The 25,711-nt window shown below is 41.7% G+C and overlaps 2 protein-coding genes across 2 annotated transcripts in view; both read right to left on the reverse strand.

Moving 5' to 3' along the window:
• The window catches only part of LOC130282733 (oocyte zinc finger protein XlCOF22-like), a 178,002-nt gene that overhangs the window by 76,960 nt on the left and 75,331 nt on the right, over positions 1-25,711 (reverse strand). The window lies entirely within an intron of this gene.
• Positions 1-25,711, reverse strand: part of LOC130299812 (uncharacterized) — a 76,017-nt gene that overhangs the window by 33,627 nt on the left and 16,679 nt on the right. Inside the window, exons 2-10 of the mRNA XM_056551493.1 lie at positions 13,766-13,892; positions 13,583-13,674; positions 13,430-13,499; positions 12,055-12,146; positions 9,756-9,834; positions 9,548-9,639; positions 9,388-9,466; positions 9,140-9,280; positions 6,563-7,618 (exon numbers count right to left, since the gene is read on the reverse strand). Of these exons, the coding sequence (XP_056407468.1) occupies positions 6,563-7,618; positions 9,140-9,280; positions 9,388-9,466; positions 9,548-9,639; positions 9,756-9,834; positions 12,055-12,146; positions 13,430-13,499; positions 13,583-13,674; positions 13,766-13,853 (1,789 nt within the window). The 5' untranslated portion in view covers positions 13,854-13,892. The remainder of the gene's footprint in view (positions 1-6,562; positions 7,619-9,139; positions 9,281-9,387; positions 9,467-9,547; positions 9,640-9,755; positions 9,835-12,054; positions 12,147-13,429; positions 13,500-13,582; positions 13,675-13,765; positions 13,893-25,711) is intronic.

Here is a 25,711-nt window from a genome sequence, read left to right on the forward strand (position 1 = left end):
TCACCCAGAAGCTTTCAAGTGGGTCACAGCCAGAATGGGGCTACCACATATGGATGTGATGGCGAACAGGATCAACAAGAAAACTCCACGATTCTGTTCTCTCAACAGGAAGGACAATCCGGACTTTCTGGACGGCCTATCCATCAGTTGGAGCAACAGCTTCATTTACGTATTCCCTCCCCTCCAACTGGTCTCTCAAGTTCTGAAGAAAATCAAGTCGGAACAGGCATCAGCGATTGTAATCCTGCCCTTCTGGCCCAGGAGGGCCTGGTTTCAATAGGTGTGGGAACTTTCGAGGGGCTCATTTCTGGAAATACCATACTGACCGGATTTGTTAACCCAACAGGGAATATGCCATCAGAATCTGCACAATTACCGATTAACGGCATGGAAGATATCTGGCCGTCCTTGTCAGTAAGAGGATTTGCTGAGGAAGTAGTGGACATTTTGTTCTGCTCTCGCAGGCCTTCTACCATCAAAGTGTATGATAATGTGTCCAAAAAATTTATGTCCTGGTGCAACCGTAATCAAGTATCTACTCCAGCTTTTGAAAGATGTACTGAAATTTCTCCAGGAAGGCTTTGAGAAAGGCCTTAAATGGAATACACTCAAAGTTCATTTTTCAGCAATTAATTACCTTCTTGAAGGGAAATTTTCAAATTGTAATCTAGTGAGAAGATTTTTTAGAGCAGTCAAGAATCTTCGTCCCCCAGTAAATATTCCAGTGGCATCTTGGGATCTTTCCATTGTTCTGGAAGCTTTGAGTAATCCTCCATTTGAGCCATTACATCTAGCCTCAGTCAAATTGCTCTCCCTGAAGACCGTTTTTTTAGTAGCCATCTCTTCAGCTAAACGTGTTGGGGAGATTCAGGCTTTATCCTGTAGAGAACCTTATTTAAGGAGCTCTCCAAATTGCTTAATACTAAGAACAGATCTGTTTTTTCTACCAAAAGTTTCTTCAGTGGAGAACATCAATCAAGAAATATTCTTGCCAACATTGTACGAGGACCCTCAAGGCAAGGATCAACAGAGACTGCATCTGTTGGATGTGAAACGAGCGGTTCTTTTGTACATAGAAAAGGTGGAAGAATTCAGGAAATTGAATTCATTGTTTATCCAGTTCCAAGGCTACAATAAGGGTAATCAAGCCTCTAAAACATCTTTATCAAGATGGATTAAAGATACTATCCTGTTGGCCTATTCTTCTCAACATCTTCCACCTCCAGAGGTAATTAGAGCCCACTCTACCAGATCGACATCTACCTCTTGGGCGGCCTTGGCACAAGTATCCTGGGACCAGATTTGTCGAGCAGCCACGTGGTCTACTCCAAATACGTTTATTAACCACTACAAGGTGGATGTGATCACTAATAAAGGTGTCCTTTGGCAGGAGAGTGCTTGAAATGGCTGCCACAGAGTTCCCTCCCTAATTAGTTATTGCTTTTCATCCCTATTGTTTCCTGTGCTGCCGGAGGACGATATGGAAAGTTCAGATTTTACTTACCGAAATCTCTTCTTTCCATGAGTCCGAAGGCAGCACAGGGGCCCTCCCTTATTAAATATTATTGCTGCATACACACACAGTGTACTATTGTCTCTTAGGGCTATTTATGTGATGGGGGTGGAGGATGTCCAGGGCTAATTGCTTGTTTCATAATTAATTAGGCTAATTAGCTCTTTTGTTTGTTCTGCCTAGTAGTAGGAAATGCATGTTAACCCTATGGTTTCCTGTGCTGCCTTCGGACTCATGGAAAGAAGAGATTTCGGTAAGTAAATCTGAACTTTTTCCCCCTTCTCTCTTTCTCTCTCTGTCTCTCATTTCATCCACAACACTTTGGTTTTGCTATCATCCTCCGTTCTGCCTTGCTTTGTACCTCCTTCTATCCACGTGATGACCCGTGGAGCACAGATTTGTGTTCCACAAGACATTCGCGACACATCATGCGTATCTTTCCTCCGGCCCTTTCTGAATGCAGAGCGCAGGCATACCGGAAGTGGGCCCGTCACATCCGGCCGGGACGCTCATTAAAGGGTAGCTCCCACCATCCATTATTTTTTTTGATAGCCCATTCAAACCCCCCCCCCCTCCCGCTACGGCACTAGCCCGTTCCGTCCTCCTCCCCCCCCCCCCCGCCCCGCATACCCCGTTCCCTCATTACACTTTCAGTTACTGCAGAGTCCGGTAGCGGGTGTGCAGGGACAGCGGCGGCAACGGCGATGTGCGGGAGGAGTGGCCTCCCAGCCAGTGGCCGGGGAGCCAATGCTCTCGCTCCCGCCTGTCTGACAGGCAGGGAGCGAGAGCAGCCTAACTGAAAAAGGACTTATTGCCACTCCAAAATCAGTCCATTTTCAGTAGCCGGTTTTTAAATGTAAATTAAACCTTTTTAATGAAAATAAAAAAAATTATAAAAGTATATAAGAGATATGTTGAAGTACATAAGTACTACAACATATCAAAAAATAAAGTTGGTGACAGTGCCCATTTAAAGATGGTCCTCTGTATCTCCCGTGATCGCTTGATCACCACATCTCCATTCTTCCTGGCTATAGGCCATTCTGCACCCGCCTCCGCAGCAATCTATGGGTGAGTATTGTGATGATCTCCTATTCCTGGTATCTTCCTTATACTTACACCTTGTTCAGATGTTTCCATGGTGATTAGACATGTCCTGCTTTACCGCGGCTGGTTCTCCCTGGGAAGTCATGTGTCCTGCATTTACTCTACAGTTATATTTTAGTTTTTTTGTTGTTTCCTTATTATTTTGTCTCTTAATACACAGGACCACTGGCAGTCTGTATTAATATGTCTATTATCTTTTTGCCAATTTCTTTTCAGTTTGTCCCACTGATGATTTTGAGCCATTTTGATACTGTGGTCCCATACAATGATTTTGCTGTCCACATATGACCTCATAGTGGTCACCTGTGCTTATAAATGCATAGACTACACTACTATACATCGTTACTTGATACACCTATGTACAGATTGTACTAATACTGTCACGATTCGGCTAGCTGGAGGTGGATCCTCTGTGCCAGAGAGGGATTGGCGTGGACCGTGTCGGTGGACCGGTTCTAAGTTGCTACTGGTATTCACCAGAGCCCGCCGCAAAGCGGGATGGTCTTGCAGCGGCGGTAGCAACCAGGTCGTATCCACCGGCAACGGCTCAACCTCTCTGACTGCTGAGATAAGCGCGGTACAAGGGAGTAGACAAGAGCAAGGTCGGACGTAGCAGAAGGTCAGGGCAGGCAGCAAGGATCGTAGTCAGGGGCAACGGCAGGAGGTCTGGAACACAGGCTAGGAACACACGAGGAAACGCTTTCACTGGCACAATGGCAACAAGATCCGGCAAGGGAGTGCAGGGGAAGTGAGGTATAAGTAGGGAAGTGCACAGGTGAAGATACTGATTAGGCCTGCTGCGCCAATCAGTGGCGCAGTGGCCCTTTAAATCGCAGAGACCCGGCGCGCGCCCTAAGGAGCAGGGCCGCGCGCGCCGGGACACAGACTGAGAACGGGTCAGGTACGGGAGCCGGGATGCGCATCGCGAGCTGGCGCGTCCCGCATCGCATCCCGGCTGGGAGTAATATCGCAGCGCACCCGGTCAGCAGGTCTGACCGGGGCGCTGCGAATGAGAGGACGCTGCGAGCGCTCCGGGGAGGAGCAGGGACCCGGAGCGCTCGGCGTAAGAAATACTATGGCACTACTTATGTTTATGTACTACTAGCTGAGTATCCAGCGTTGCCCGGTTTTTCCTTCCTAATCCTTGTTGGGGAGGAAAATAAACAAAGGAGGAGGCTTTTGACTTCATATCCCGTCCCCATATATTGTTGTCATATCCCAGACCTCCTATCCCAGTCCTCCTATCCTGACCCGTAATATGTGCACCAGGTATTGAATTATCTCCAGCCGTACAGAAGTTATGTGAGAACATACATTTCCCATTGATTTGTTTGGGACTTTAAACAAAAACCCCGACCCTCACAAATGGGAGTGAGTAAGGGTTAAATATCCTATCCTATGTTTGTGACCACGGTTCATATTAATATCTTTAGCCGTTTGGACGTGATGCTGGAACATACACACACACGTTGAGTTATATATATAGATGATGCCGCCATAAGGGATATATTCTAGACAGGATCTCACCGTTTATACTGACTATAATATATACTGAGTTACTGACCAGTATATATTATGATGCCTTGCTTATATTGGTTCCTTGATCCCGGTCTTACCTTGGCCTGTATGCACCTATTTTTGTTTGATTATTTTAAATTTTTAGTTGGTCGTGTTCTCAACATATGATGGTAATTCGTATGAACCATCGTTTAGTTGAAACCATCGTATGTTGAGGGATCCGTGCAATGTAAAGTATAGTAAGTTACACTCGCCTGTCCCCGCCGCTCTGGACCGTCACCGCTGCCCTGGATGTCGCCCTCCATCGGTGTCCCCGCCGCTCCGCACTGTCTCTGCTGCCTGGGAACGTCGCTCTTCATCGCCGTCATCACGTCGCTGCGCACGCTATTCCTATTGGATGACGGGACGGCGTGCGCGGCAACATGATGATGACGAAGGAGAGCGATGGCAATGCAGGGGATCCCGAAGAGGATGGTCCGGAGCACCGGGGACAGGTGAGTGACACTCACCAGACCATACGGGGCACCTTAAATTGCTATCCGGTGGCAGCTGAAGCCGTCTGATGCTGCCTTCATCATGTGATGGCCTCAGAGTGATCGTATGCTGAAATGATCATATGTCTGGACCATCGGGGGGGGGGTGGGTTACTGTATATTTATTGATTTACAGATATCTGATGAAGATCCATGTTTGGATCGAAACATCATTTATAAAATCTGTTAGATTGCTAAAATTGCGGAATAAAAGGACAAATTCTCAATTGCATATGAATGCCGAATTTATTTTACATAGTCATATTTATATGATATATGCTACATGTACATTAATAGTACAAAGGTCAATGATTATTGAAGCCGGATGTGGATTTATATGGTAATGTCATTACATAATGTTTGTGTTTAATATTCTCAATCCAATCACAAGGTACGATTCATTTAATATAAAAAAAAAAAAAAGTATTATGACCATTTCATGCGACGACCATTTGGTGCGATCAATGTCAGATTATCAGTAGAGATGAGCGAACTTACAGTAAATTTGATTCGTCACAAACTTCTCGGCTCGGCAGTTGATGAATTTTCCTGCATAAATTAGTTCAGCCTTCAGGTGCTCCGGTGGGCTGGAAACGGTGGATACATTCCTAGGAAAGACTCTCCTAGGACTGTATCCACCTTTTCCAGCGCACGGGAGCACCTGAAAGCTGAACTAATTTATGCAGGATAAGTCATCAACTGCCGAGCCGAGAAGTTTGTGACGAATCGAATTTACTGTAAGTTCGCTCATCTCTAATTATCAGGTTTCGGTATTAAAGACCATCTCTAAGTCTAGTATTATTTTTATAACAGAGTGATTTATTGAATATTTACTTAATATGAAAATAAAAAAAAAAGCTAAACTTTTTCTTATTTAAAGGAGTTATCCAGGAATATAAAAACAGAGCTAATTTCTTAAAAAAACAAGAAAAAATAAACTGTCTCCAGGTTGGGTGCGGTTCTGCAGCTCAGTTCCATTGACGTGAAGGGAGCCAAGTTGTAATACCGCACCCAACCTGGAGACAGATGTGGAGCTGTTTTTGAAAGAAATTAGCTCTGTTTTTTTATTCCTCGATAACCCCTTTTACACCCTCCGGAGTACCCCTTTAAAAGAAGACTGTCAAAACCAAATTTTGTCCCAATACCACCACAACATATCATGAGTAATTTGTTAAAGTTTCCTATCCTGGGCCTATGATAACCATCCATTCTTGATAGTGGAAGAAAATAAAGATTTTAGGGATCTATGCGCCATAATGAAATGAGTCCCAGTAGTCATGTGGGCGGGGCCTCCTGAGAACCAGTCACCTGGTCATGGCTGTAATAATGAGGGGTGAATGAGAAGCCAGAGAGAACCCTACATCATAGGGCAGATGGCAGAACAGTGGAGATGATGGGGGATGCTCTCTGGATTATCAGTCACACCTCAGTAGGTGTTATTACAGCCATGACTAGGTGACTAGTTCTCAGGAGGTGCCCGCCCACATGACTACTTGTGGCCCATGTGACTACGGTGCACACAACTCTCCATGCTTAACTTCCGGTGTCCCATGTTAAAGACATCGGGATCGGACGACATTCACAGCCCTATGGGAGGAAACATTATCAAATAACTGATCATGTGTTGTGGCCAAAGAGGAAACTAGCGCGGACAGGTTCCCTTTAAACCCTCTCCTGGATGTTTAATGTCTGAAGAATCATATGTGTTGAAATATTTTTCCTTTTATAGTATTTCTCACATTCTGAACAAGAGCATGATTTCTTCTCTATTTGAATTCTCTGAGTTTAATTTTTTTTTTTTTATATAAAATATATTCTTCCATTAAAATGTCCTGTACTAATTGCCATTAGTAATAAAAAAAAATTCCACATTCGGAACATGATTTATCTCATATGTGACTTTTCGCATGCATAAGCAGCTGTGATTTACTTGTGAAACATTTTCCACACTCTGAACATGAATACGGCTTCTCTCCTGTGTGACCTTTTTCATGTTTAACCAGATCTGATTTACTTGTGTAACATTTACCACATTCTGAACATGAATATGGCCTCACTCCGGTGTGAATTTTCTCATGCGAAGTAAGATTTGATTTATATGTAAAACATTTCCCACATTCAGAACATGAATACGGCTTCTCTCCCGTGTGACCTCTCGCATGTCTAACAAGACTTGATTTATCTGTAAAACATTTCCCACATTCTGAACAGGAATATGGCTTCTCTCCTTTATGACTTCTGTCATGTGCAGCAAGATGGAATTTACTAGAGAAACATTTCCCACATTCTGAACATGAATATGGCTTTTCTCCTGTGTGCCATTTTTCATGTTTAAGCAAATCTGATTTACTTGTAAAACATTTCCCACATTCTGAACATGAATACGGCTTCTCTCCTGTGTGAGTTCTTATATGGGTAACAAGATGTGATTGATATGCAAAACATTTTCCACATTCTGAACACGAATACGGCTTCTCTCCTGTGTGACTTCTCTCGTGTGTAACTAGACTATGTTTACTGGGAAAACATTTCCCACATTCTAAACATGAATATGGCTTCTCTCCTGTGTGACTTCTCTCATGTATAACAAGATTTGATTTACCTGTAAAGCTTTTACCACATTCTGGACATGAATACAACCGCTCTCCTGTGTGAATTCTTTTGTGTGTAAAAAGATTAGATTTTTTTGTAAAATCTCTTCCACATTCATCACATTGAAACCTTTTCACCCCTTTCTGACTTGTCCTTGTGGTAACAATGTGTGGTTGGTCAGGGGGATTATTATAGGATAGATCTGGGTGGACATTAGGGGTAAGGAGGTCTTCTCCTGAGGTGCGCCCCATGATCTCTCCATCTTCTCCTGAGGTGCGCCCCATGATCTCTCCATCTTCTCCTCTATCATTCAGGGATAACATGACTTTTCCCTCAGAATTCTTACTGGGATTTCCTGTAGGATATAAATGGATTTATTAGTATTAATACAGTAGAGTAATGTAGGACATTCCTATTGGGCTATAAACACACTTGTATATTATGCAGTTTGTGGAGCCAATATGGAGTAGACTCCTTCTCGTTCCTGTCTGACTGTTTCTCCGTACTGAAGTCATCTTATGTAGGGGAAGGATACTTGGCTAAAATTTTCCGCACCTTTAGGCTTTTTACATTACAATTAGTGTCTCTATATAAATAGCCAGTGAGTTTGTTCGCTCTCACGTGAATACACTGAGCAGGCGAGATACTGAGCCATGGGGAGTGGGAAAGAACTGTCGCCTGCAAAGGTAATGGAACTTTATAAAAAGGTGTATAAAAAATATCCAGAGTCTTGAAGATGCTGGTCACATATTAAGACGTGGAAAATTTGGGACTCTTCTGATACCAAGTTGAGGTCAGGTGACCAAGAAAGATTTTACCACAATGGCCAGAAGAATTGTTCATGTTCCAGCAGAAAAAGGTGAAGGTTCTTGAGCGGCCATCACAGTCTCCTGACCTAAATGTCATTGAGCCACCATGGGGAGACCTCAAACTAGCGGTTCTTGCAAGATGACCAAAGACTTTCTTACACACAGAGAACAGCAAGAATTCGGGGTCTCGTAGACAACTATTACAGAAGACTGAATACTGTCACTAATACACAATATTTAGAACTAGGTGGATGCAGACTTTGTCTGGCTCTGCCAGAATCCGCAAGGTAAAATTTTTCTAGCTCTGAAGTTTCTTTTGTTGCTGGCTTACGTCCAGTTGTCTGGGCTTGGTCAGCTGACCTCGTTGGCTTTTCAACTGAGTAACTCCCTATTTAAGCCTACATTATGCCTTCAGACCGGCTAGAGGACCTTGACTATTGTGTGAGTGTGTGTTTAGTTTGTTTCTTTTAGGGTATGTTCCCACATGGCGTATTTGCTGCTGCATATTTTATTTTCCCTGTTGAAGTCAATGGGTAGGAAAATACGCAGCACCAAATACGCAGCAAAATATGCCACGTGGGAATGCACCCTTAGTCTGTGTGCTTCCCTACTGTATCCGGACCTGTCTATATTGTACTTTATTTTGTTGACAGTGACTTCCTTCACACATATTAAGGGATGGAGTGTCACCGTGGTTGTCGATCCACAATTTAGGGCGGATATTCAGGTAGGCAGAGATAGATGGAGTGGGTGAGATCAGTTCTGCACTCCTTCCCTGCCCAGACGTGACACAGACTTTTACAATGGGATCATGTTTTCTTTAAAAATTCAGCATTTGGAGACCACTGGTCTATAGTAAACCTAATATTACATACCTGGGGTAACACCTCCTGGGATTATTACATACCTGGGGTAACACCTCCTGGAATTATTACATACCTGGGGTAACACCTCCTGGAATTATTACATACCTGGGGTAACACCTCCTGGAATTATTACATACCTGGGGTAACACCTCCTGGAATTATTACATACCTGGGGTAACACCTCCTGGAATTATTACATACCTGGGGTAACACCTCCTGGAATTTCCTCCTTCACTTCCCTCATGCACGGGTGATGGTCCCTCAGCCTCTCTTCTTCATCCTCCACTTTATTATATGTCAGGCGGGGACACCTCTCGGATGGATTTCTATCAATGACTCCATCTGTAGGGAACACACAGTCATGAATAGATTATTCCATGTGATGATCAGATGATGGGTGTAGTAGTATCTAGGAGACCCTTCACCAATAAAAGTCTCCCCCTCCTTACACTGCTGATTGGCCCCGAAATCTGTCTCCTCCTCTTCTTCATCTTTAACCTTAACCTTAATACACATTAGATTTTCACCCTAAAAAATGGGAGAAAAACAAAAATGATCTTGGGTTCAATCACTTTATGATCTTCTTTTGGGCACATTATTGACAACTACCTGATGGTTCTCTGGGACATTTCCCTCTGGACAGTCCTGGGAATACAGAGGGCGGGGACACCTCTCGGGTGGATTTCTATCAATGACTCCATCTGTAGGGAACGCACAGTGATGGAATAGATTATTACATGTGATAAGATGATGGGTGTAATTGTTTGAGACTGATAGTTTTTTCTTTTACAACCAATAAAAGTCTCCCCCTCCTTACGCTGCTGATTGGCCCAGACATCCGTCTCCTCTTCTGGTTCATCTTTAACCTCAATCTTAATATCCATCAGATCTTCAGCCTAAAAAGGCAAAAAAATAAAAAATATATGGAATGGTTCAATCACTTTATTGTAAAAATTTTGGGGGGCTGTCTAGCCATCGTGGTGTGGGATTTTACTGCTTCGGAGCTGTTGTCTCGTTATTTTGCCTCCCCGATGCCCAATAATGGGGAAATCCTCATAGAAAATAAAGGGGAAGCCTAAAACCAGACCCCCCTCTGGGCTGTACTTTATCTCTCCGGTCTCCCTCTTGACTGCCATGCCTACTCTGGACACTGCTTCTAAGTGAAGAGGGCCTCCTGTCTCTTGCCAAGATGGCTGTGCGCAGAGCCTGCACACTGCAGCTGTCTCCTAAATGGTACTCCGCCACTAGGTATTTTATCCCCTTATTCGATCTCTGCGCAGCACCCGGCGTTCTGACGTCACGCCCATAGATATGTATGGAGGGGACGTGGCGTGACATCACAACCACTGCCTTTGGAATCGAGATCGCGGGGGTCCCAGCAATCAGACACCTTTTGGATAGGGGATGAGATGCCTAGCAGCGGAGTACCATTTTAAAGGTGTCCCTTCCACAGTCTACAGTGGCAAACTTTTTGTGGTCCACCCCTGAAATCACCTATTTAGGCCTCGAAATCCCCTCTGATTTGTCCCAATTATTCAGTTGTAACTTCTCCAAAAATTTACGAACCATTGTAAATTTTGGAACCGGAAGCATTTCTCTTGGTTCAGTAGAATTAATATCCGGGGAAGGACCCTTCTACCCAGATTCCTTTTGCCTTGTGCAGACTTTTCTTATCGGCATTCGCTCTTCGTACTGGCGCACACTGTAACTCCAGTTCAGTACTTTTGAATGGGCGTTTGCTCGGCAGTAAATTTGTTGCGAAACCTTCTCTTCCCCCAAGGCTCGGCAGTAAATTCGTAGTGAAACCTTCTCTCACGCCAAAGATACTGGAGGTGTGGGTCCCCCAGACTGCCACCTGTACTATCTTGCTGTCATGCACGCACATCTTTGGACTGGTTGCATTATTATGGCACTTAGATATTAGAGTCCATAGTACATGATGTATATCCACTCTCCCCATCTGCCTTGGACTTGGCCTCCACCTCCACCTCACTTTCATTTACATCTCTCCAGACGTTCTCGGCCCTTTTTATCCACGACTAGGTCTACGGTCGAATCTGTTTTCTATTACGGACCACCCAACTTTTCCTCCGGGTCTCATGTCCCGTTGCTTCTTAGAAGATGTCAAACTAAGCCCACCCAGCTTCAATCATCCTCTCCTCTGCTGGTCTAATACCCCTCCATATGGTCAGAAACTGCCCCTCGCTGCCGTGGACCCTATGAATATACTCAGTTGCAGAATTTCTATGCATCAGTTTAATGGAGAAATAAACTTCACCCTGACCATGATCGTGACATGACCTCCACAGAAACTCTCCGCATCACACCCCTCTCCCACACATGCAATAGGCTTCCCCTACAGGCTGTTTTTGTTTAACTCCGCTTCCCCCCTACCTCCATTTTGTGCTGCCTGGGTGGGAGAACCATATAAGCAGTCTACACCCTCTTAACGACAGAAATGCTTCCACCAATCGTAAAAATCTGTGATAACCAACAGAGTGCAAGAAACTGACTACAGAATTCTTGCTCGTGGGTATGGAGTTTCTGCCCAGTTCCCCTGATGGTCCCAAATGCTTGATGGTGCGGTGGACTTTCTGTAGGGACCACGTCTCATATTTGGTGGGAATGCCCCACTCTGCTACCATTTGGTCCACTAAACTTCATACCATCCATGAAATTTCAGTGATCATGGTCCCCAACTTGCCCGAGGAGAATCTTAAGACCCCTATAAAAAGTCCTTATTGCGTCACTTGACGAAGCGCACTTAAGTGGTCATCCAAAGCAAGTAGAGACCGCCAGAACCCCCTACTATTGGAGAATGACTTACTGAGAGTGCACATCCAGTGCATGGGAGACCTGATCACTCTGACCCCAGTCGAAATTTACCCTTACGGTAAGACTTGGTCTACGGGATATCTTACTCTTTCCGACTAAGGAACCCCAGCAGTATGCATGTCCCCCACCCACCTCCTCATTATTACTCTGTCTTGTCAATCTTGTTGGAGTCTTCCATTTGGCCCTTAGTCAGGGCCCAGGATTTTTTTTTCGATTTTATTCCTCTTTTTTGATGTTTCTAGTAAAATTTTACAACCTGAAGAGACTTTAACTTCATCTACCTGATGCTTCTCTGGGACATTTCCCTCTGGACAGTCCTGGGAATACAGAGGACGGGGACACCTCTCGGGGGGATTTCTATCGATGACTCCATCTGTAGAGCACACACAGGGAATGAATAGATTATTACATTTGATTATCAGATGATGAGTGTAGTAGTATAAAGGAGACTCAAATGGGCACTGTGAGATACAATAACTTTTTATATGTTTTACATCTTGGCAAAACATTAACCTTTCTAATATACTTAAGAAAATGTTATTTCCTTTTTACAGAAATCATGGCACTCCTCTGTGCTCTCTCCTGTCTGATGGCACTCCTCTCTCCTCTGTGCTCTCTGATGGCACTCCTCTGTGCTCTCTCCTGTCTGATGGCACTCCTCTCTCCTCTGTGCTCTCTGATGGCACTCCTCTGTGCTCTCTGATGGCACTCCTCTGTGCTCTCTGATGGCACTCCTCTGTGCGCACTCCTCTGTGCTCTCTGATGGCACTGTGCGCACTCCTTTGTGCTCTCTGATGGCACTCCTCTGTGCTCTCTGATGGCACTCCTCTGTGCGCACTCCTCTGTGCTCTCTGATGGCACTCCTCTGTGCTCTCTGATGGCACTCCTCTGTGCTCTCTGATGGCACTCCTCTGTGCTCTCTGATGGCACTCCTCTGTGCTCTCTCATGGCACTCCTCTGTGCGCACTCCTCTGTGCTCTCTGATGGCACTCCTCTGTGCGCACTCCTCTGTGCTCTCTGATGGCACTCCTCTGTGTGCACTCCTCTGTGCTCTCTGATGGCACTCCTCTGTGCGCACTCCTCTGTGCCCTCTGTGCGCACTCCTCTGTGCTCTCTGATGGCACTCCTCTGTGAGCACTCCTCTGTGCTCACTCCTCTGTGCTCTCTGATGGCACTCCTCTGTGCTCTCTGATGGCACTCCTCTGTGCGCACTCCTCTGTGCTCTCTGATGGCACTCCTCTGTGCCCTCTGTGCGCACTCCTCTGTGCTCTCTGATGGCACTCCTCTGTGCGCACTCATCTGTGCTCTCTGATGGCACTCCTCTGTGCGCACTCATCTGTGCTCTCTGATGGCACTCCTCTGTGCTCTGATGGCACTCCTCTGTGCTCTCTGATGGCACTCCTCTGTGCTCTCTGATGGCACTCCTCTGTGCTCTCTACTCTGATACGAGAGAGTACAGAGGAGTCCTATCAAACAACACAGAGGAGTGCTAGCCCACCCTCACTCATGCCTGTACTTCAGTTTGGACAAAGCCATGATTTCTGTAAAAAGGAAATAACATTTTCTTATGAAGTATATTAGAAAGGTTAATGTTTTGCCAAAATGTACAACATATAAAAAGGAATTTCTTTCTAATGACAGTCTCCCCCTCCTTACACTGCTGATTGTCCCAGAAATCCATCTCCTCTTCTTCAACTTTAACCTTTATATCAATCAGATTTTCAACCTAAAAAGGATGAGAAATAAAAATGTACAATAATCCTGTCAATCACTTCATAGTCATATTTTGGACACTGTAACGCCATCTACCTGATGGTTCTCTGGGACATTTCCCTCTGGACAGTCCTGGGAATACAGAGGGCGGGGACACCTCTCGGGTGGATTTCTATCAATGACTCCATCTGTAGGGAACACACAAGGAATGAATACATCAGTGCAGGATAGATTTCTATGTTACTAGGTAGTGAGAATGATATCTATGTCTCTTCTTACCTTGTGATGTGAGGGGATGGTGATCCTCCATCATGACTATGTCCTGGTACAGATCCTTGTGTCCTTCTACATACTCCCACTCCTCCATGGAGAAATAGACCGCCACATCCTGACACCTTATAGGAACCTGACACACAATGATACCGTCATCACCAGACCCCTCCATTACTATATAATGTCCCAGCAGTGTCACCACTCTATACAGTAATGGAGGGGTCTGGTGATGATTAGAGTGGTGACACTGCTGGGACATTATACAGTAATGGAGGGGTCTGGTGATGACAGGAGAGGTGACACTGCTGGGACATTATACAGTAATGGAAGGGTCTGGTGATGACTGGAGAGGTGACCCTGCTGGGACATTATACAGTAATGGAGGGGTCTGGTGATGATTAGAGAGGTGACACTGCTGGGACATTATACAGTAATGGAGGGGTCTGGTGATGACTGGAGAGGTGACCCTGCTGGACATTATACAGTAATGGAGGGGTCTGGTGATGACAGGAGAGGTGACACTGCTGGCACATTATACAGTAATGGAGGGATCTGGTGATGACTGGAGAGGTGACACTGCTGGGACATTATACAGTAATGGAGGGGTCTGGTGATGATTAATGTCCCAGCAGTGTCACCTCTCCAGTCATCACCAGACCCCTCCATTACTGTATAATGTCCCAGCAGTGTCACCTCTCCTGTCATCACCAGACCCCTCCATTACTGTATAATGTCCCAGCAGTGTCACCTCTCCTGTCATCACCAGACCCCTCCATTACTGTATAATGTCCCAGCAGTGTCACCTCTCTAATCATCACCAGACCCCTCCATTTCTGTATAATGTCCCAGCAGTGTCACCTCTCCAGTCATCACCAGACCCCTCGTTTACTGTATAATGTCCCAGCAGGGTCACCTCTCCAGTCATCACCAGACCCCTCCATTACTATATAATGTCCCAGCAGTGTCACCTCTCTAATCATCACCAGATCCCTCCATTACTGTATAATGTCCCAGCAGTGTCACCTCTCTAATCGTCACCAGATGAGACTAAGGAGCCACAATGTCACATACACATCCTCACGTATTTTATATATCATACAGGGGTCACATCATATATCACATACACATCCTCACTTATTATATATATATATCATACAGGGATCACATCATATATCACGCGCCAGGACATGACAGCCGGGGACCGGGACAGGTAAGTGACTTGGGAGGCGATTCGCGAGCGGGCGCGTCCCGCTATGCGAATCGCATCCCCGCCGGCAATGTCAGTGCAGCAGGTCTGACCGGGGCGCTGCAGAGAGAGGAACGCCGCGAGCGCTCTGGGGAGGAGCAGGGACCCGGAGCGCTCGGCGTAACAGTACCCCCCTTAGGTCTCCCCCTTTTTTTGTCCGGCAATTGCTTCACCTGGGACGAGGACACTGGGAGCGATTGTAGGGTTTTCTCAAAGGCAGGCTGTACAGCAGGAGTGGGAATGGGGAGGGAGGGCAGAGGGTGAAGCTTGGCACGGGGCAGAGTGTTACCAGGACAGGGGCCATGAGGAGGCACGCCACGGTCCTGATAGGCCTTGGGAAGACCAGGTGTAGGAGGAGGCACTGAGGCTTGCCTGACGGGACTGGGAGGAGACGTGAGGCATCTCTTGCGGCAAGCAGGACCCCAATTCTTGATCTCCCCGGTGGTCCAGTCAAGGGTGGGAGAATGATGCTGGAGCCATGGCAGACCGAGGAGGACTTCAGAGGTACAGTTGGGAAGGCCGAACAATTCAATCTTTTCATGATGGGATCCAATGCACATTAAGAGAGGTTCTGTGCGGTAACGCACAGTACAGTCCAACTTCACTCCGTTGACGGAAGAAATGTAGAGCGGCTTGACGAGACGGGTCACCGGGATGCAGAACTTATTCACCAAAGAGTCCAGAATAAAATTTCCAGAAGCACCAGAGTCCAAGCAGGCCACGGCTGAGAGGGAGGGGTTGGCAGAAGGAGAAATCCGCACGGGCACAGTGAGACGTGGAGAAGCAGATTTCGTACCAAGAGACGCCACACCCACGTGAGCTGGGTGCGTGCGTGCGTTTCCCAGACGTGGAGGACGAATAGGGCAATCCACCAAGAAATGTTCGGTACTGGCACAGTACAGACAAAGATTTTCTTCCCTACGGCGATTCCTCTCTTCCTGGGTCAGGCGAGACCGATCCACTTGCATAGCCTCCTCGGCGGGAGGCACAGGGGTAGATTGCAAAGGATACTGTGGGAGAGGTGCCCAGAGATCTAGGTCTTTTTCCTGGCGGAGCTCCTGGTGTCTCTCAGAAAAACGCATGTCAATGCGGGTGGCCAAATGGATAAGTTCATGTAGGTTAGCAGGGATTTCTCGTGTGGCCAGCACATCCTTGATGTTACTGGATAGGCCTTTTTTAAAGGTCGCACAGAGGGCCTCGTTATTCCAAGATAATACGGAAGCGAGAGTACAAAATTGGATGGCGTACTCGCCTACTGAAGAATTACCCTGGACCAGGTTCAGCAGGGCAGTCTCGGCAGAAGAAGCTCGGGCTGGTTCCTCGAAGACACTACGGACTTCAGCGAAGAAGGACTGGACTGTGGCTGTGGCAGGATCATTGCAGTCCCAGAGCGGTGTGGCCCAAGACAGGGCCTTCCCAGACAGAAGACTCACTACGAACGCCACCTTAGACCGTTCTGTAGGAAACAAGTCCGACAACATCTCCATATGTAGGGAACATTGAGACAAGAAGCCACGGCAGAGTCTAGAGTCCCCATCAAACTTGTCCGGCAGGGACAAGCGGAGGCTAGGAGCGGCCGCTCGCTGCGGAGGAGGTGCAGGAGCTGGCGGAGGAGCTGGCTGCTGCTGTAGCAGTAGCAGAAGTTGCTGTAACCTGGCGGTCAGCTGCGACAGCTGCTGTCCTTGTTGGGCAATTTGCTGTGATTGCTGGGCGACCACCGTGGGTAGGTCAGCGAGACTTGGCAGCGGCACCTCAGCAGGATCCATGGCCGGATCTACTGTCACGATTCGGCTAGCTGGATGTGGATCCTCTGTGTCAGCGAGGGATTGGCGTGGACCGTGTCGGTGGACCGGTTCTAAGATGCTACTGGTATTCACCAGAGCCCGCCACAAAGCAGGATGGTCTTGCTGCGGCGGTAGCAACCAGGTCGTATCCACCGGCAACGGCTCAACCTCGCTGACTGCTGAGAAGGCGTGGGACAGAAGGATTAGACAGAGGCAAGGTCAGACGTAGCAGAAGGTCGGGGCAGGCGGCAAGGTTCGTAGTCAATGTGGATAGCAGAAGATCTGGAAACACAGGCTTGGACAACACTAAACGCTTTCACTGGCACAAGGCAACAAGATCCGGCAAGGGAGTGCAAGGGAGTGCAGGGGAAGTGAGGTGATATAGCCAGGGAGCAGGTGGAAGCTAATTAGGCTAATTGGGCCAGGCACCAATCATTGGTGCACTGGCCCTTTAAATCTTAGAGAGCTGGCGCGCGCGCGCCCGCCCTAAGGAGCGGAGCCGCGCGCGCCAGGACATGACAGCCGGGGACCGGGACAGGTAAGTGACTTGGGAGGCGATTTGCGAGCGGGCGCGTCCGCTAAGCGAATCGCATCCCCACCGGCAATGTCAGTGCAGCGCTCCCGGTCAGCGGGTCTGACCGGGGCGCTGCAGAGAGAGGAACGCCGCGAGCACTCCGGGGAGGAGCAGGGACCCGGAGCGCTCGGCGTAACAATATATCATACAGGGATCACATCATATATCACATACACATCCTCACTTATTATATATATCATACAGGGATCACATCATATATCACATACACATCCTCACTTATTATATATATATATTATACAGGGGTCACATCATATATCACATACATATCCTCACTTATTATATATATCATACAGGGATCACATCATATATCACATACACATCCTCACTTATATATATCATACAGGGGTCACATCATATATCACATACATATCCTCACTTATTATATATATTATACAGGGATCACATCATATATCACATACACATCCTCACTTATTATATATATATTATACAGGGGTCACATCATATATCACATACACATCCTCACTTATTATATATATCATACAGGGATCACATCATATATCACATACACATCCTCACTTATTATATATATCATACAGGGATCACATCATATATCACATACACATCCTCACTTATTATATATATCATACAGGGGTCACATCATATATCACATACATATCCTCACTTATTATATATATTATACAGGGATCACATCATATATCACATACACATCCTCACTTATTATATATGTCATACAGGGATCACATAGTTACATAGTTAGTATGGTTGAAAAAAGACATACGTCCATCAAGTCCAACCAGGGGATTGAAGGGAAGGATGTAAGGGGATAAGGGAAAGGGATGTAGTTTTATAATTCTGCATAAGCATTAATGTTATTTTGTTCCAGGAATGTATCTAACCCTGCTTTAAAGCTGTTAATTGTTCCTGCTGTGACCAGTTCCTGAGGTAGACCGTTCCATAAATTCCGCCCCTTTAGACTAAACCTTTTCTTCTCCGTCACATATACTCCGTCTTTTCTTTTCTTCTTCTCCGTCACATACACATCCTCACTTATTATATATATCATACAGGGATCACATCATATATCACATACACATCCTCACTTATTATATATATCATACAGGGATCACATCATATATACATCCTCACTTATATATATTATACAGGGATCACATCATATATCACATACACATCCTCACTTATTATATATATCATACAGGGATCACATCATATATCACATACACATCCTAACTTATATATATTATACAGGGATCACATCATATATCACATACACATCCTCACTTATTATATATATCATACAGCGATCACATCATATATCACATACACATCCTCACTTATTATATATATCATACAGGGATCACATCATATATCACATACACATCCTCACTTATTATATATATCATACAGGGGTCACATCATATATCACATACACATCCTCACTTATTATATATATCATACAGGGATCACATCATATATCACATACACATCCTCACTTATTATATATATCATACAGGGATCACATCATATATCACATACACATCCTCACTTATTATATATATATTATACAGGGATCACATCATATATCACATACACATCCTCACTTATTATATATATCATACAGGGATCACATCATATATCACATACACATCCTCACTTATTATATATATCATACAGGGATCACATCATATATCACATACACATCCTCACTTATTATATATATCATACAGGGATCACATCATATATCACATACACATCCTCACTTATTATATATATCATACAGGGATCACATCATATATCACATACACATCCTCACTTATTATATATATATTATACAGGGATCACATCATATATCACATACACATCCTCACTTATTATATATATCATACAGGGATCACATCATATATCACATACACATCCTCACTTATTATATATATCATACAGGGGTCACATCATATATCACATACACATCCTCACTTATATATATTTCATACAGGGATCACATCATATATCACATACACATCCTCAATTATTATATATCATACAGGGATCACATCATATATCACATACACATCCTCACTTATATATATCATACAGGGATCACATCATATGTCACATACACATCCTCACTTATTATATATATCATACAGGGATCACATCATATATCACATACACATCCTCACTTATTATATATATCATACAGGGATCACATCATATATCACATACACATCCTCACTTATTATATATATTATACAGGGATCACATCATATGTCACATACACATCCTCACTTATTATATATATCATACAGGGATCACATCATATATCACATACACATCCTCACTTATTATATATATATATATATCATACAGGGATAACATCATATATCACATCCTCACTTATTATATATATATATCATACAGGGATCACATCATATATCACATACACATCCTCACTTATTATATATATATATATATATCATACAGGGATCACATCATATATCACATACACATCCTCACTTATTATATATATCATACAGGGATCACATCATATATCACATACACATCCTCACTTATTATATATATATCATACAGGGATCACATCATATATCACATACACATCCTCACTTATTATATATATATATATCATACAGGGATCACATCATATATCACATACACATCCTCACTTATTATATATATCATACAGGGATCACATCATATATCACATACACATCCTCACTTATTATATATATATCATACAGGGATCACATCATATATCACATACACATCCTCACTTATTATATATATCATACAGGGATCACATCATATATCACATACACATCCTCACTTATTATATATATATCATACAGGGATCACATCATATATCACATACACATCCTTACTTATTATATATATCATACAGGGATCACATCATATATCACATACACATCCTCACTTACTATATATATATCATACAGGGGTCACATCATATATCACATACACATCCTCACTTATATATATCATACAGGGGTCACATCATATATCACATACACATCCTCACTTATTATATATATCATACAGGGATCACATCATATATCACATACACATCCTCACTTATTATATATATCATACAGGGATCACATCATATATCACATACACATCCTCACTTACTATATATATATCATACAGGGGTCACATCATATATCACATACACATTCTCACTTATTATATATATATCATACAGGGATCACATCATATATCACATACACATCCTCACTTATTATATATATCATACAGGGATCACATCATATATCACATACACATCCTCACTTATTATATATATATATATATATATATCATACAGGGATCACATCATATATCACATACACATCCTCACTTATTATATATATATCATACAGGGATCACATCATATGTCACATACACATCCTCACTTATTATATATATCATACAGGGATCACATCATATATCACATACACATCCTCACTTATTATATATATATCATACAGGGATCACATCATATATCACATACACATCCTCACTTATTATATATATCATACAGGGATCACATCATATATCACATACACATCCTCACTTATTATATATATCATACAGGGGTCACATCATATATCACATACACATCCTCACTTATATATATCATACAGGGGTCACATCATATATCACATACACATCCTCACTTATTATATATATCATACAGGGATCACATCATATATCACATACACATCCTCACTTATTATATATATCATACAGGGATCACATCATATATCACATACACATCCTCACTTACTATATATATATCATACAGGGGTCACATCATATATCACATACACATTCTCACTTATTATATATATCATACAGGGATCACATCATATATCACATACACATCCTCACTTATTATATATATCATACAGGGGTCACATCATATATCACATACACATCCTCACTTATATATATCATACAGGGATCACATCATATATCACATACACATCCTCACTTATATATATATCATACAGGGATCACATCATATCACATACACATCCTCACTTATTATATATATCATACAGGTATCACATCATATATCACATACACATCCTCACTTATTATACATATCATACAGGGATCACATCATATATCACATACACATCCTCACTTATTATATATATCATACAGGGATCACATCATATATCACATACACATCCTCACTTATTATATATATCATACAGGGGTCACATCATATATCACATACACATCCTCACTTATTATATATATATATCATACAGGGATCACATCATATATCACATACACATCCTCACTTATTATATATATATCATACAGGGATCACATCATATATCACATACACATCCTCACTTATTATATATATCATACAGGGGTCACATCATGTCACATACACATCCTCACTTATTATATATATCATACAGGGGTCACATCATATATCACATACACATCCTCACTTATTATATATATCATACAGGGATCACATCATATATCACATACACATCCTCACTTATTATATATATCATACAGGGGTCACATCATATATCACATACACATCCTCACTTATTATATATATATCATACAGGGGTCACATCATATATCACATACATATCCTCACTTATTATATATATATATATATCATACAGGGATCACATCATATGTCACATACACATCCTCACTTATTATATATATCATACAGGGGTCACATCAGATATCACATACACATCCTCACTTATTATATATATCATACAGGGATCACATCATATATCACATACACATCCTCACTTATTATATATATCATACAGGGGTCACATCATATATCACATACACATCCTCACTTATATATATCATACAGGGGTCACATCATATATCACATACACATCCTCACTTATTATATATATCATACAGGGATCACATCATATGTCACATACACATCCTCACTTATTATATATATCATACAGGGATCACATCATATATCACATACACATCCTCACTTATATATATCATACAGGGGTCACATCATATATCACATACACATCCTCACTTATTATATATATCATACAGGGGTCACATCATATATCACATACACATCCTCACTTATTATATATATATATCATACAGGGATCACATCATATATCACATACACATCCTCACTTATTATATATATATATCATACAGGGATCACATCATATATCACATACACATCCTCACTTATTATATATATCATACAGGGATCACATCATATATCACATACACATCCTCACTTATTATATATATATCATACAGGGATCACATCATATATCACATACACATCCTCACTTATTATATATATATCATACAGGGATCACATCATATATCACATACACATCCTCACTTATTATATATATATCATACAGGGATCACATCATATGTCACATACACATCCTCACTTATTATATATATCATACAGGGATCACATCATATATCACATACACATCCTCACTTATTATATATATCATACAGGGATCACATCATATATCACATACACATCCTCAGTTATATATATCATACAGGGACCACATCATATGTCACATACACATCCTCACTTATTATATATATTATACAGGGGTCACATTATATATCACATACACATCCTCACTTATTATATATATATATCATACAGGGATCACATCATATATCACATACACATCCTCATTTATATATATCATACAGGGATCACATCATATGTCACATACACATCCTCACTTATTAAATATATCATACAGGGATCACATCATATGTCACATACACATCCTCACTTATTATATATATATATTATACAGGGGTCACATCATATGTCACATACACATCCTCACTTATATATATATATATATCATACAGGGATCACATCATATATCACATACACATCCTCACTTATATATATAAGTGAGGATGTGTATGTGACATATGATGTGACCCCTGTATGATATATATATAAGTGAGGATGTGTATGTGATATATGATGTGATCCCTGTATGATATATATATATATATATCATACAGGGATCACATCATATGTCACATACACATCCTCACTTATTATATATATCATACAGGGATCACATCATATATCACGTACACATCCTCACTTATTATATATATATCATACAGGGGTCACATCATATATCACATACACATCCTCACTTATATATCATACAGGGATCACATCATATGTCACATACACATCCTCACTTATTATATATATATATTATACAGGGGTCACATCATATATCACATACACATCCTCACTTATTATATATATATATTATACAGGGATCACATCATATATCACATACACATCCTCACTTATTATATATATCATACAGGGATCACATCATATATCACATACACATCCTCACTTATTATATATATATCATACAGGGATCACATCATATATCACATACACATCCTCACTTATTATATATATATCATACAGGGATCACATCATATATCACATACACATCCTCACTTATTATATATATATCATACAGGGATCACATCATATATCACATACACATCCTCACTTATTATATATATTATACAGGGGTCACATCATATATCACATACACATCCTCACTTATTATATATATCATACAGGGATCACATCATATATCACATACACATCCTCACTTATTATATATATCATACAGGGATCACATCATATATCACATACACATCCTCACTTATTATATATATCATACAGGGATCACATCATATGTCACATACACATACTCACTTATATATATATATCATACAGGGATCACATCATATATCACATACACATCCTCACTTATTATATATCATACAGGGATCACATCATATATCACATACACATCCTCACTTATTATATATATAATACAGGGATCACATCATATATCACATACATATCCTCACTTATTATATATATCATACAGGGATCACATCATATATCACATACACATCCTCACTTATTATATATCATACAGAGGTCACATCATATATCACATACACATCCTCACTTATTATATATATCATACAGGGATCACATCATATATCACATACACATCCTCACTTATTATATATATCATACAGGGGTCACATCATATATCACATACACATCCTCACTTATTATATATATATATCATACAGGGATCACATCATATATCACATACACATCCTCACTTATTATATATATATCATACAGGGATCACATCATATGTCACATACACATCCTCACTTATTATATATATCATACAGGGATCACATCATATATCACATACACATCCTCACTTATTATATATATATCATACAGGGATCACATCATATATCACATACACATCCTCACTTATTATATATATCATACAGGGATCACATCATATATCACATACACATCCTCACTTATTATATATATCATACAGGGGTCACATCATATATCACATACACATCCTCACTTATATATATCATACAGGGGTCACATCATATATCACATACACATCCTCACTTATTATATATATCATACAGGGATCACATCATATATCACATACATATCCTCACTTATTATATATATCATACAGGGGTCACATCATATATCACATACACATCCTCACTTATTATATATATATACAGGGATCACATCATATATCACATACACATCCTCACTTATTACATATATATATACAGGGATCACATCATATGTCACATACACATCCTCACTTATATATATCATACAGGGATCACATCATATATCACATACACATCCTCACTTATTATATATATATATCATACAGGGGTCACATCATATATCACATACACATCCTCACTTATATATATATATCATACAGGGGTCACATCATATATCACATACACATCCTCACTTATTATATATATATCATACAGGGATCACATCATATATCACATACACATCCTCACTTATTATATATATCATACAGGGATCACATCATATATCACATACACATCCTCACTTATTATATATATCATACAGGGGTCACATCATATATCACATACACATCCTCACTTATTATATATATATCATACAGGGGTCACATCATATATCACATACACATCCTCACTTATTATATATATCATACAGGGATCACATCATATATCACATACACATCCTCACTTATTATATATATCATACAGGGATCACATCATATATCACATACACATCCTCACTTATTATATATATCATACAGGGATCACATCATATATCACATACACATCCTCACTTATTATATATA

Source organism: Hyla sarda, chromosome 1 (assembly GCF_029499605.1).
Source record: "Hyla sarda isolate aHylSar1 chromosome 1, aHylSar1.hap1, whole genome shotgun sequence".
Classification (NCBI taxonomy): Eukaryota; Metazoa; Chordata; class Amphibia; order Anura; family Hylidae; genus Hyla; species Hyla sarda.